The sequence below is a fragment of the Mytilus galloprovincialis genome, chromosome 1 (genome assembly GCF_965363235.1).
Source record: "Mytilus galloprovincialis chromosome 1, xbMytGall1.hap1.1, whole genome shotgun sequence".
Classification (NCBI taxonomy): domain Eukaryota; kingdom Metazoa; phylum Mollusca; class Bivalvia; order Mytilida; family Mytilidae; genus Mytilus; species Mytilus galloprovincialis.
The window spans coordinates 70,798,242-70,813,133 of record NC_134838.1 but is presented as its reverse complement, the minus strand read 5'-3'; the positions used below and the strand labels follow the sequence as shown (position 1 = coordinate 70,813,133).

The 14,892-nt window shown below is 31.9% G+C and overlaps 1 protein-coding gene across 5 annotated transcripts in view; it reads left to right on the top strand.

The window, feature by feature from the left end:
• Positions 1–14,892, top strand: part of LOC143082852 (ELKS/Rab6-interacting/CAST family member 1-like) — a 60,897-nt gene that overhangs the window by 28,898 nt on the left and 17,107 nt on the right. For 3 of the 5 annotated variants that reach the window (XM_076258839.1, XM_076258829.1, XM_076258813.1), the window contains 2 exons: positions 5,338–5,501; positions 6,398–6,565. In XM_076258839.1, coding sequence (XP_076114954.1) covers positions 5,338–5,501; positions 6,398–6,565 — 332 coding nt within the window. Of the gene's footprint in view, positions 1–5,333; positions 5,502–6,397; positions 6,566–14,892 lie in introns of all 5 variants that reach the window. The other 2 variants (XM_076258846.1, XM_076258820.1) reach the window with 1 other exon arrangement.

Genomic DNA, 14,892 nt, shown 5'->3' with positions numbered 1-14,892 from the left:
AGCTAGTATCTAGATGGAAATTTTGTTAAAATTTTGTACCTGTGTATCTGTATTTTACTTATAAATGGACTTAGTTTTTCTTTCAGTGAACATTACATACAGTCTGCAGTTAAAGTTTTTAAAACATTTATTAGATTCATAAACTATCCTGGGTTTTTACCAAACTTGGACAAAAGCTTCTTACAAACAAAAGATAGTATAAAGAGGAATATTTTTATTGTTTTTTTTTCTCATTTTTGTTGAGCCAGCGATTAACAGCATAAGAAGGCGAGACACTGGGTTCCACACTGGGTTCCGTGGAACCCTTACAAATTTTTCAGGACATATTGTCTTTTCAAACATTGTTTATACTTTCACATTTGTTTTATACAGGTATCCAATTCACATGGATGACATGGTTCATTGATATCTAAATTTAATAATGTATGAAATATAATATGTTGATAAAAATAATTGAAACCACAAACATGCAATGTACTACAACAACCAAAGTGATCAACCAGAAATAATGGATTGTTTAAATGTACTTTCTGATATTGATATTCACAGAAATTAGATACTGATACAAAAAGCTGTGTCATGATTAATTAATAAACGCTTGCATGGTTGAAATCTTCCTGCTCAGTTTTCAAAACATATTATGTTTCAGACTTCTTGTTTGAAGTTGTAGTCTGATTTTATTGATCACCGTGGTATACTTAATCAAAATGTAGTTAGAGTATTCTAAACTTTCTGTATAAGTTTGTTGTGTTTAAGAACTGTGCAGTTATACAAAAACATTCAGTAACAAAGCTGTAGCATTCTTTTACTCATTAGTCAACTTCTAGCACTAGACTTTTCAAACCATATTCCACATTTAAAATATAGGTGACAAAATGATTTACATCAATATGTATGTCCATGTGTATAAGGCTATCACATATTTTTTTCACCTTCTTCTAGTTGAGACTTCCTTCTCTCATTTTAGATTTACTTGTTACATGTACTTGTCTGCATAAAATTCTGCAGAATACCTCAATATTTTGAACACTACTTGCTTTCAAGCTTGATCTAAGGTGCTTATAGAGTATTCCCATATGACAACCATACACGCCTCCAGATATTCACACAGGCAAAATAAGCTTTTCTGCAAGTCATGAAAGCAAGAAAAATGATTTATATTTACCTTGTGCATTAAGTGTTAATTTTATATTTTACGTAATTACATATTATAATTCTTTTTTAATCAAATTTCTTGTGGTTGGAATTTCAAGAAAAATTAAGAAAAAAAGATGCATCATTCCCACAAGTATAGTATTCACTAAACAAGATAATCTTTATTTCTTTAAAGATGTAAATATTTTCAGTAGCCGAACCTAATGCTGACATCTGTTTTAACTAGTAAGATAAAATGTAATAATAATAGGGCTGTGTTTACTGGTATTATCTAATGGTAATACAAGATTGTATAATAAATAAATATAATCATCTAGTGTAGGAAGTGTAAATTGCACCTGAAGTTAACATAATTAGGACAAACAACATACTTTTTTCCTCAGTAAACTTGTACTCAGAAATAAGAGTCAGCTGCTTGTAAGAACTTAAAAAAGATCAGATTTGTTCCCCAAGTTTGTATGCTGTGTAAAAAGTTGTTGATATTTTAATATTTTTTTTAGCTCATCTGGTCCATATATAGATATAGGAAGATGTGGTGTGAGTGCCAATGAGACAACTCTCCATCCAAATAACAATTTATAAAAGTAAACAATTATATGTCAATGTACGGCCTTCAATACAGAGCCTTGGCTCACACCGAAACAAAAAGCTATAAAAGGCCTCAAAGTTACTAGTGTAAAACCATTCAAACGGGAAAACCAATGGTCTAATCTATATAAAAAACGAAAAACGAGAAACAGGTATAAATTACATAAACAAACGACAACTACTGTAAATCAGATTCCTGGGACAGGTGCATATGGTCATTATTGCCTTCTTCTCTAAATTTCTATAAAAAATCTTCTCACAAATCACTATACCAGTTGAAATGAAACTTAGTAACAATTATTGTTGGGTAGATAGTTTTAAACTTGTTCCTGCTGTTCAAGCTGATCATACACATGCCCGCATGGCTGTTGTTCTATTAAAATAAGAAAGTTCAGGGTACAACATATAAAATAGTTGTTTACTATTTTTTTTTTGGTGGTCTTTCTTTGTAAATATTCATCTGATTTTTAATTGATAGCTGTGATTGACTTGTTCATTAATGGAAACTTATCATCTAACACATGAAGCTTTTGTTGTGACTAGTGAGCAATTATTTCACATTACATGTGAATTTCATTTTGGCCTACTTTTGACCTATTTATGGCTATACAATTTTTGTAATTGTAGATTAAGTTTTCTTTTTCTCTTGCCTTTCTCTCATTCTTTTCCTTTCTAACTGGTACTGTACATTTACTTTCTGAGCCTTGAAATCTAATATGCAGGAAAATATATTTATTCAGCAATCCATGAAAATTGGTTTCCACGAAAATAAATGAATTTATGACATGACATCAATGGTCAGATTCAAAACAATGTTTGAAAAACCTAACAACACAGATAGCTTTATTGTCATTACAATGTACTATACAAGGGAAAGGCCAAAAATTTATTGATCTAAAATAAACAAGCATCAATAAAACTTGTTTATATCATATTTTTGCTGCTTAATTGTCATGGAAATATGATGGATTTAGGATCATGTCAGCTTTTCATATATTTCTGAAAATTTATAATGAATTATAGTTTTAGGCAAAAATGAAATAAGCAAAGTCAGTATGATTATAAAAAAACTTTATTAAAAAACTGCTGATACTATCTTTAACACAGGGATCAATTATAAATCATATTTTTCCTCAGCTCGACTACTTAGATATTATATAATTGTAAGTCATTAGCTAGCAACACAATACTGAAATCAATATATATACTGGTTTTCCCCCCACTTAAGTTGGTGCCTATATTTCCTTATCAGAAAGGAAGTAGGCATTTGTGTCTGAAATTTGATAATTTTATATGATTATGCATGCTAAGGGTACTAACCTATTTTAAAACCGGATTTAAGTATGAAAATAGAATAAAATTATTGAAACAATTACCATTTCAAAATTTTCGTTTTATTAAATATTTAGAGAGAGGTTATATTCTCCTTATAAATGTAGATTTTTTCCATTAAATGTTATTATGAGCTAAGAGTTTTCCTGGTCTGATTAAAAGTAAATTGGTTTGTTGAGTTTGGTCTGCCGCAATGCTGGTAAGGATATATATATAAAGAACTTACTTTGGAGGCTGTTTCATAGGGTTTTAATAGACATTCATACTAGTCAGAAAGTCGTATGACCCTATCTTCTTTGGGTTATATTACTAAGTTTCTATCAAGTTGAAGAACAGTCATAATTTGTATTTATTGAGATTTTTGTTTCGTTTACATCCATTCCCTTTCATTCTGATTACAATTCACCAAAAAAATCCTTTCTCTTTTGACTTACCCGTATACCTGTTTTGTGGATTCGTTTATTTTTTCATGGGTACTAATTTTTATAAGACTGCAAAAATTGAAAATATTTTGGTCGTATATTGGTATCATGTTGGCGTCGTGGTCGGCATCCGAAGACTTTTGGTTTTCGCACTATAACTTTAGTATAAGTGAATAGAAATCAATGAAATTTAAACACAAGGTTTATTACCATAAAAGGAAGGTTGGGATTGATTTTGGAATTAAGTTTTGGTCCCAACAGTTTGGGAATTAGGGGCCAAAAAGTGCCCATATAAGCATTTTCTTGGTTTTCGCACTATAACTTTAGTTTAAGTAAATAGAAATCTATGAAATTTTGACACAAGGTTTATGAGCACTAAAGGAACGTGAGGATTGATTTTGGGAGTTTTGGTCCCAAAAGTTTAGAAATTAGGGGCCAAAAAAAAGGGCCCAAGTAAGCATTATTCTTGGTTTTTTCACAATAACTTTAGTATAAGTAAATAGAAATCAATCACATTTAAACACAATGTTTATGAACACAAAAGGAAGGTTGGGATTGATTTCGGGAGTTATGTTCCGAACAGTTTAGAAATTAGGGGCCAAAAATGGGCCCAAATAAGTATTTTTCTTTGTTTTCACACCATAACTTAAGTACAAGTAAATAGAAATCTATGAAATTTAAACACAAGTTTTATGACCATAAAAGGAAGGTTGGGAGTGATTTTGGGAGTTTTGGTCCCAACAGTTTAGGAATAAGGGGCCCAAAGGGTCTAAACTTAAACTTTGTTTGAATTCATCAAAAATTGAATAATTGGGGTTCTTTGATATGCCGAATCTAATTGTGTATGAAGATTTTTAATTTTTGGTCCCATTTTCAAATTGGTCTACATTAAGGTCCAAAGGGTCCAAAATTAAACTAAGTTTGATTTTAACAAAAATTGAATTCTTGGGGTTCTTTGATATGCTAAATCTAAACATGTACTTAGATTTTTTATTATTGGCCCAGTTTTCAAGTTGGTCCAAATTGGGGTCCAAAATTAAACTTTGTTTGATATCAACAAAAATTGAATCCTTGGGGTTCTTTGATATGCTGAATCTAAACCTGTATTTAGATTTTTTATTATAGGCCCAGTTTTCAAGTTGGTCCAAATTGTGGTCCAAAATTAAACTTTTTTTGATTTCAACAAAAATTGTATATATGGGGTTCATTGATATATACTTAATCTAACCATGTATTTAGATTTTTGATGTTTGGGCCTGGTTATCAGATTGGTCCACATTGAGGTCTAAAGGGTCCAAAATTGAACTTTATTTGATTTCATCAAAAATTGAATTCTTGGGGTTCTTTGATATGCTGAATCTAACCATGTATTTAGATTTTGGATATTGGACCATAATAGGTAATGTCCAATTTAAAATTTAAAGTTTTAGACCACATTCATTATGTGTCAGAAACCTGTGTTGTGTCAACTATTTAATCACAATCCAAATTCAGAGCTGTATCAATCTTGAATGTTGTGTCCTGCATACTTGCCCCAATGCTCAGGGTTCGAACACTGTTGTCGTATAAAGCTGCGCCCTGTGGAGCATCTGGTTGTATAATGAGAACAAACAGTATTTTGGTGTATATTTGATTGCATAGTCCTACCAAAGTCTGCAATCAAGCCTATAGAAAAGTTGTATCTGTTGAATATATAAATTCAGTTCGCCTTCACCCCTGAAATCCATGAAAACATTGTTTTCCACAAATATTAATGAATCCACAAATATTAATGAATCCACAGTATGTGGCATTCTAATTTATATTTGTTTCAAAAATTGTACTTTATAATTGCAGCTAGACCTGTATAAGAAGGAAACATCTAGGAAAGACAAAGAACTTTTAGGTCTGACCTTGAAGAAAGAAACATTGGAAAACCAGCAGACAGAACACCAACAATACATACATCTTCTGAAGGAACAAATAACAGCTAAAGATGAACAAGTTGTCATGTTACAGAGTGATGTAGGTGGCAGCTGAGTTCATGTCAGGGGCATGTCTGTCCAGAAAACATGGACAGGACAAGGTTTTGTTTAGGGAACAGCTTATAATTATTGGGGAATTGGGATGTGGATAATAAAAAAAAGAGGAAAAAAGGGATCATTGAACAAGTACTATTCTTACATCTTTAGTAAATGTTTCTGTTTAGCCGTATTAAACATATGAAAATAAGAAGATATATAAAAAGATGAGACAATTTTCAAACAATGACCAAATTTAATCGTAGAAGCTAGCACCATTAGGTCACCATCGACTATTTAATACAAATATGAAAACTAACTGACTGATTTATGTTCACTTACAAAAGTTTTATAATATCTATTAACAAATGATCTATTATATGAATATTAGTATCTAAGGAGGCTTCCCTTTAAAATGTTTAGTTCTTCAAGTCTTTGCTGTTGTCTGAAAAATCTATGTTAATGAACATGGCATGAAGATCATGATTGCTAATGTTTCATGCTCTGTGAGTCTTTGAGGATTCTAATACTACTTAACTATTTGACTTTTTTTTCAAAAATTGTGAAAGTTACACAAAAAACAACAAATGAAATAAAAAATTCAGAAGTAAAGAATTAATTGTATATGACATATGATGTACATATTTCTTTGGCATGAAACCAATGGATGAAGACCATCCAACAGATCAATACAATATTTATTGTGTTATACCCACATTTGTCTTATATACTTAAATTATGTACTCTTAAAGATGTTGATTTAGAAAATAAAATGCTGAAACTAGACACCTATCCTATGAGAATGCAATTGTTGATAGAAAGGTTATCAATACGTAAATTATGATGAAAAATACAATATTTTGGTCATTTAATTATGTACATGTATTACTATGATTTAAGTTGGAAGATTTGAGAGACAGAGTGAAAGATAAGGACTCCACAATAGACAGAAAGGCTCAGAAGTCTCAGTCCCTTCAGTCAGAGAAAAGGAAGATTGAAACAGAGGTCTCAGAACTGAAGGAACAACTAGAAATTAAAGACAGAAGAATATCTAATTTACAAACACAGGTAGAGAAAACTGTATTAACACATAATAACATTGTTAGAATATGGGTTAAAAAAATATTGTTAGAACAAGAGTTAAAAACACAAAATGACAATGTTAGAAGATGGAATAAAAACACAAAATTACATTGTAAAAACATGGGTTGAAAACACAAAATGCATGGTTAGACATGTTAGAACATAGGTTAAAAATGCAAAATTACATTGTTCATGGGTTAAATTTAAAAACACAAAATTACATTGTTAGAACATGGGTTAAACACTCTAAACTACATTCTTAGAACATGGGTTAATAACTTAAAATTATATTGTTAGAACATGGGTTAAAAACACAAAATAACATTATTAGAACATGGGTTAAAAACACAAAATAACATTTTTATACAACCACTAAAAAAATTGTGTCGTATATTGGTATGACGTGTCGTCATCTGCCTCATCCAAAGACACTTTGGTTTCTGGACAATAACTTAAGTTGAATGAATGGATCTCTCTGAAATTTTACCAGAAGGTTCAATACCACAAGGGGAAGGTTGGGTATGAGTTTCATGGTAATTGCCCAAAATGTTCAGGAATAAGGGGCCAGTTAGCTAAACATCTTTTTTTATGCGACCGCAAACATTAAAAATATTTTAATATATCACGTCGTTGTCAGCGTCGTCTGAAGAAGATTGTTTCCGGATAATAACTTTTGAATAAGTTAAAAGAAATCAATAAGATTTTAACACAATGTTTATAACCACAAAAGGAAGCTTCAGATTGATTTTGGGGGTAATGTTCCAAAAGGTTTAGAAATAAGGGGCCCAAAGGGGCCAAAATCAGCATTTATCTAGTTTCAGGACAAAAAGTTGTGTAATTGTATTTCAATTGTTTTGAAATTGTACCACAATGTTTAATACCATAAGTAGAAGGTTGGGATTAATGGGCAAGCAGTCTAGGAATTGAGGGCCAAAAAGGGGCAAAAAACAAGCATTTTTCTAGTTTGAAGACAATTACTTGTTTGTAACTGTATGGATCTCTCTGACATTGTACCACAATTTTTCATATAACACAGGGAAGGGTGGGATAGAGTTTGGGGTTAATTTTTTCGAATATGTAGGAAAAAGGGGCCAGATAAGGGCCAAAAAGAAGCATTTTTGTACGACCGTCGTATATTCGTATCAAGTCGCCGTCGTCCGAAGACGCATTTAGTTTCCGGACAATAACTTTAGATTTAGTTATTGGATCTCTATAATTTTTAACTAGAAGGTTTAATACCACTAAAGGAAGGTTGGGATTGATTTTTGGGGGTTATGGTCCCAAATGTTTAGAAATAAGGGGGCCCAAAATATGCTTTATTGTAGTTTTCAAAAATAACTTAAAGTGTATGAAACTCTCTGAAATTATACCACACGTTTCCATACCATGAAGGGATGGTAATTAATGACTTTGGGGGGTTATGGCTCAATTTTTTTTGCAATCAGGGGCTTAAAAAGGCAAAATTAAGGGCAAAAAAAGGGCAAAAACTAGGTTTTCCAGACAATTACTTAAGATTTAGTGTTCAACCTCTACGGTCGTATAAAGCTGTGCCCTGCGGAACACCTGGTTCTAGTTTACAGACAATAACTTGTGTTTAAGTGTATGGATCTCTATACATTTTTACATGAATGTTCAATACCACTAAAGGAAGGTTGGGGTTGATTTTTGGGGTTATGGTCCCTATAGTTTAGAAATTAGGGACCAAAAAGGGGGCCCAAAATAATTATTTTTGTAGTTTTCAAACAAAAACTTATAGTGCGGTGACTGAAGGCAGATTTTTTTGAATTTAATCTCCCCACCGAACACACACCTACATAATATATCATTGGAAAGAGGAAATCGTGTACTATAATAATATGCCTGTCGTCAGGACTTGATATGGTCACATTTTTTTTAAATTGAGGTCAAAGGTCATATGTAAAAATCTGTGAAAATTTGGGAGGGTTTCAATTTTGGCATTTTTTTCTATTTCTAAACTCTACCTAAATACAAATGATACTGTTTTGTCTTTAGTAATGTTTGTTATTATACATAAACCTTAATCATTGAGATTTTTTTATCAAAAAAATTCTTAAAACGACGTTTTATAAATAAAACTTCAAAAATCAAGTTTTCAACCTATAAAATGTTTAGAGCACCTTAACCTTATGAAAAATATCAATTTCAGATAAAAATCAAGTGTCATGCAGGACAATACTTTAAAATTATTTTTTAAACTATCATAGTGGGTGAGGTATCAAACCAAAGCCATTGAACACTACAGTCAAATATGACCTCATATTGAATTTGCAAATACTTCAGGTTTTTTTATAGACTACTCGTTTCTTTTGGCTTTTTTCACAATTATTACTGCTACCATAGTATTATCTTTTGTAATTGTATATTTAACTCTGGTTAATGTCTATTACATTTTTTGTCTATTACATAGGTTTTGTAACTATATTCCCCCTTTTTTCGCTTGCAACGTACTACAAACTTCAAAAGTATTCCATATAAAAAAAAGAAGATGTCATATGATTGCAAATGAGACAACTCTACAAATGAGACCAAATGAGACATAAAACAATTATAGGTCCCGTACGGGCTTCAAGAATGAGTAAAATTCATACTGCATAGTCTTTAATTCCCGAAATGAATAATGTAAAACAAACAAAAATCTAACGGCCTGATTAACATGATTAATGTACAAAATAAATAAGAAAGAAACAAATATAGTATAGAGAAACAAACGACAAACACTGCAGTACCGTCTCGTGACTTGAAACAGACACATACAGATAGTGGCGGGGTTTAACTTTTTTAAGGGCACGCCAACACTCCCCTAACCTCGGGGCTTGAACCATGTGTACCAGTGCAACAAGCTTTATACCAAATCAACCGTTATCTCCATCATCTTCATTTTCATCAACCGTCACAAGATGTGTTTTATTATTTCTACACATTTCACTCATGGCAACAGGTCTGCAAATGAAAGGTTCTGCTGAAAGCGAACACGTTATTTTGAGTTTTTCTTTACAAGTACAGACAAGATATTGTAGGAAGTCCAAAGACATTTGTTCCTAAAAAATACCAGCTTCAAACCATCCCTAGGCTATCAATTCATCCAAGATTTAACAGAGATCTAAAAGGGGGGTTAGGAAGGTGTGATGACATCCATATGCTTGTCTGCAAAGATGCTGGGGAAACATTATACGAGACGTACACACTATCTTGAATTCCCTCAGTTTCATGGTTGGCAACACATTAGATAGCGTCGCACTTTACTTTAAGAAGCATAAAATCCTTTGGCACGCAATGTTTCAACAAGGTGTTTTGAACCAAACTCATGGTACATTTGTAAAGCCAATCCTAAATGAAAAGGAGTAAAACAAAAACAATTGCCTCAACAATTGCATTTTCACGATTTCTCGGGTGCCATTTCCTGAGAAAAATCTTGGCTGTATGCAGTTTCATTGAGTAACCATAGAATGAATTGCAATAACTACGAAGGCATTGACTGAATTAAGAAGGAAGAGACAATTCATCCGAAGTTGGGTAGTCTCTTTAGAGTTTCGATGTCTTTTCTAAGTAAACTTGCAGCGGAATGAAATATCTGTCCGTTATTTGTATCTATTACAGTTGACATTGAGATTTTGAGGTCAGTTTTCAATTGACTAGAAGCTTATATGGCATCATAAATAGTTATTTTGCTACTAAATATTACGTTATATTTGCCTTGAACTTGTTAAAGTTGTTTGACAACTGAATTTCTATAGAAATGATTGAGTTTAGACTGCATTTTACATGTAGAATATTTTAAATTAGAATCAGCCGGAAGAAATGATCTATATTTATCAAGTAACGGTGTCATGAGGAATGACCAATAAATCGTTGTCAATAGCCAAAATAAAAATAGTAAAAGTAGTATCGTGTTCTGAGATATCTGCTTCCACGGGTTTGGATTTTTTTTATTTCGTTTTTAGCAAATAATTTGTAATGCAACCAAAATGACAGAGTGCTTGAAGTTTAAAAGATGGACGGGGAAACTATTTCAACTTTAACTTTATCTGACACGGATGAAACATTTTTAATACGCTCATCTGATTCAAACTTGAATAATTTTTTATCTTTCTAAAATGTTTTGTTGCAACAAAATATACAAAACTGAGGGACAATTAACAGTCAGATAATTGTACGTCGTCATTAAATATCAGACTAGAAGCTTCTAAAAGGGGGAACACATATGTTTACTTGTTTAAGTTTTGTAGTATGAATGATGATAAACTGCCTGCACGGAGTTCTTTAAATTAACAGATATGGCATGAAACATCTTGATGTTCACCTCATCCAATCTTTTATGCAATGCAGATACACAAATCGACTTCCCTAAACTGGTAAATTGACTCAAAATTTCAATCGAGTTTTTTTTTTTTGGCATATTATGCACTGCATAAAATTTAAAGACTTTTGTCTTTTCTTTGGACTTAATGGAGCAAGATGCAAAGGACTTGGCATATCACGGAATATTTACTGAAACTATCCGTCAATTATTTTGATTTTACAATAAGACTTTTCTGACAAAGTATATTTGATGTTTTATAACGAAAAAACATTGAATATAAACATATACAAACAAATTATGTGGCATATATCAGTGCACTTTAATTGAAAATATGTGTATATAATAACGAAAAAGGTAGTTATTTCATATATCATTTGAGAGCAAATTATCGACTAATACACAAAATGTGACGGAAGGCAAGTGATTGAGTTCCGTGTTGAACTTGAAGATTTTTACTCCATTCTTTTTCCATTGATTTCTTAAGGTTTTTTTTCATATTTTGGTTCCGAAACTTTTATCACTTATTAGTTTTATTAGATACTGTATGCTCAAAATATTATGGGATATTTTTTATTAATACTATGAAGAAGAAACTAAAGTTTGAGTCTGAATTTGCAATTAAAATTACCTCAATTTTAAATAGTCTAAACTTCGCAAATTTTATTGATTAGAAGGAAATAAAATACCGAATAGAATATTTTGACATATAAGAATAGCTTCAGGAAAAACTATTTCAATTAAATGTAAGCAAACATACACATTTTTTCATTTTGAAAAAGGGGGGTTGAAACTCTCCAATATACTACCAGTCATAAAAACGACTTTTTAGAAAAATGTGACCGTACAAAATTCTGACGACAGGGCAAAAACTAAAGAAGACATATTTGTCTTTAAGTTAAGACCATTTTTAGCCGTGTGTTATTTGGGGAGATAAAACTCGCGATCTAGACGACTTTTTACACTTCTGTCACCGCACTATTATGTTTAAGTATATGAATCTCTCTGAAATTAAACCACAAGTTTCCATACCATGATGGGATGGTTAGTATTGACTTTGGGGGGGGGGGGGGGGGTGTTATGGCTCAAAATGTTTCAGAATTAGGGACAAAAAAGGGGAAAAACTAGGTATTTCTGGTCAATGGACAATTAAGACAATTTAAAAGCAGTGTAAGGGAGGTTATTCTAAAACATTTATCATACAATGTTGGGTATGTTCTGATTTACCTCCCTTACACTACTTGTGTATTATGTATACAGAAATGCCATGTTTTGTTTGGACTAGTTGCATAAAAAGGGGGTGGTAGTTGTTTTCATTTTTAGCTCACCTGGCCCAAAGGGCCAAGTGAGCTTTTTTCATCATTTTTCGTCCGGCGGCGTCGTCGTCGTTGTCCATTGTTAGCTTTTACAAAAATCTTCTCCTCTGAAACTACTGGGCCAAATTAAACCAATCTTGGCAACAATCATCATTGGGATATCTGGTTTAAAAAATGTGTGGTGTGACCCGGGCCAACCAACCAAGATGGCCGCCATGGCTAAAAATAGAACATAGGGGTAAAATGTAGATTTTGGCAAATATCTCTGAAACCAAAGCATTTAGAGCAAATCTGACATGGAGTAAAATTGTTTATTAGGTAAAGATCTATCTGCCCTGAAATTTTCACATGAATCGGACAACCAGTTGTTTGGTTGCTGCCCATGAATTGGCAATTTTAAGGAAATTATACCGTTTTTTGGCTATTATCTTCAATATTATTATAGATAAAGAATAATGTTCAGCAAAGTAAGATCTACAAATAAGTTAATATGACTAAAATGGTCAGTTGACCCCTTAAGGAATTATTGCCCTTTATAATAAACATTTTTTACCAATTTTTATATGACCGCAAAAATTTTAATTTTTCGTCGTATATTGCTATCACGTTGGCGTCGTCGTCGTCGTCATCGTCGTCCGAATACTTTTAGTTTTCGCACTCTAACTTTAGTAAAAGTGAATAGAAATCTATGAAATTTTAACACAAGGTTTATGTCCACAAAAGGAAGGTTGGGATTGATTTTGGGAGTTTTGGTCCCAATATTTTTGGAATTAGGGGCCAAAAAGGGCCCAAATAAGCATTTTCTTGGTTTTCGCACTATAACTTTAGTTTAAGTAAATATAAATCTATAAAATTTTGACACAAGGTTTATGACCACAAAAGGAAGGTTGGATTGATTTTTGGATGTTTGGTTTCAACAGTTTAGGAATTAGGGGCCAAAAAGGGCCCAAATAAGCATTTTCTTGGTTTTCGCACTATAACTTTAGTTTAAGTAAATATAAATCTATAAAATTTTGACACAAGGTTTATGACCACAAAAGGAAGGTTGGATTGATTTTTGGATGTTTGGTTTCAACAGTTTAGGAATTAGGGGCCAAAAAAGGGCCAAAATAAGCATTATTCTTGGTTTTCGCACAATAACTTTAGTATAAGTAAATAGAAATCAATGAAATGTAAACACAAGGTTTATGACCACAAAAGGAAGGTTGGGATTGATTTTGGGAGTTGAGGTCCCAACAGTTTAGGAATTAGGGGCCAAAAAGGGGCCCAAATAAGCATTATTCTTAGTTTTCGCACCATAACTTTAGTATAAGTAAATAGAAATCTATGAAATTTAAACATAAGGTTTATGACCACAAAAGGAAGGTTGGGTTTGATTTTGGGAGTTTTGGTCCCAACAGTTTAGAATAAGAATAAAGGGTCCAAAATTGAACTTTGTTTGATTTCATCAAAAATTGAATAATTGGGGTTCTTTGATATGCTGAATATAAAAATGTACTTAGATTTTTGATTATTGGTCCACTTTTCAAGTTGGTCCAAATCGGGGTCCAAAATTAAACTTTGTTTGATTTCATCAAAAATTGAATAATTGGGGTTCTTTGATATGCCAAATCTAACTGTGTATGTAGATTCTTAATTTTTGGTCCCGTTTTCAAATTGGTCTACATTAAAGTCCAAAGGGTCAAAAATTAAACTAAGTTTGATTTTAACAAAAAATGAATTCTTGGGCTTTTTTGATATGCTGAATCTAAACATGTACTTAGATTTTTGATTATGGACCCAGTTTTCAAGTTGGTTCAAATCAGGATCCAAAATTATTATATTAAGTATTGTGCAATAGCAAAAAATCTTCAATTGCACAGTATTGTGCAATAGCAAGAAATTTTCAATTGCACAGTATTGCGCAATAGCAAGAAATCTTCAATTGCACAGTATTGTGCAATAGCAAATATTTTCAATTGCACAGTATTGCGCAATAGCAAGAAATATCTAATTGCACAGTATTGTGCAATAGCAAGAAATTTTCAATTGGAGTTATCTTTCTTTGTTCAGAATAGTAGTTGAATCAACTTAAATCATTGTTTTATACAATGTATAATGTATATTCACTTTTACTACCAACCAATCTTTACCATTCAGTGATAACAAGCACTTTATTTTACATTTTAATATTTTATGATGTATTTAAAAGAGTAGTTATTGTTGCAAACTCCATTAGAAATTTGAATTGATATCAGTTTTGGAAAAAGGGAAAGGGGGATGTGAAAAAAAATTGGGGAGGGGGGGGTTAAATTTTTCTCATTTCAGATTTCATAAATAAAAAGAAAATTTCTTCAAACATTTTTTTGAGAGGATTAATATTCAACAGCATAGTGAATTGCTCAAAGGCAAAAAAAAAAAATTTAAGTTCATTAGACCACATTCATTCTGTGTCAGAAACCTATGCTGTGTCAACTATTTAATTTTAGATTTAAATAAGTTTGAAGAAGAAATCTTGAATTGATTTGTAAAATCTTGACATTTGTTTTGTGTAAAAAACCTATATAATGTCAAAAATTTGATCACAATCCAAATTCAGAGCTGTATCACGCTTGAATGTTTTGTCCATACTTGCCCCAACTGTTCAGGGTTCTACCTCTGCGGTCGTATAAAGCTGCGCCCTTCGGAGCACCTGGTTC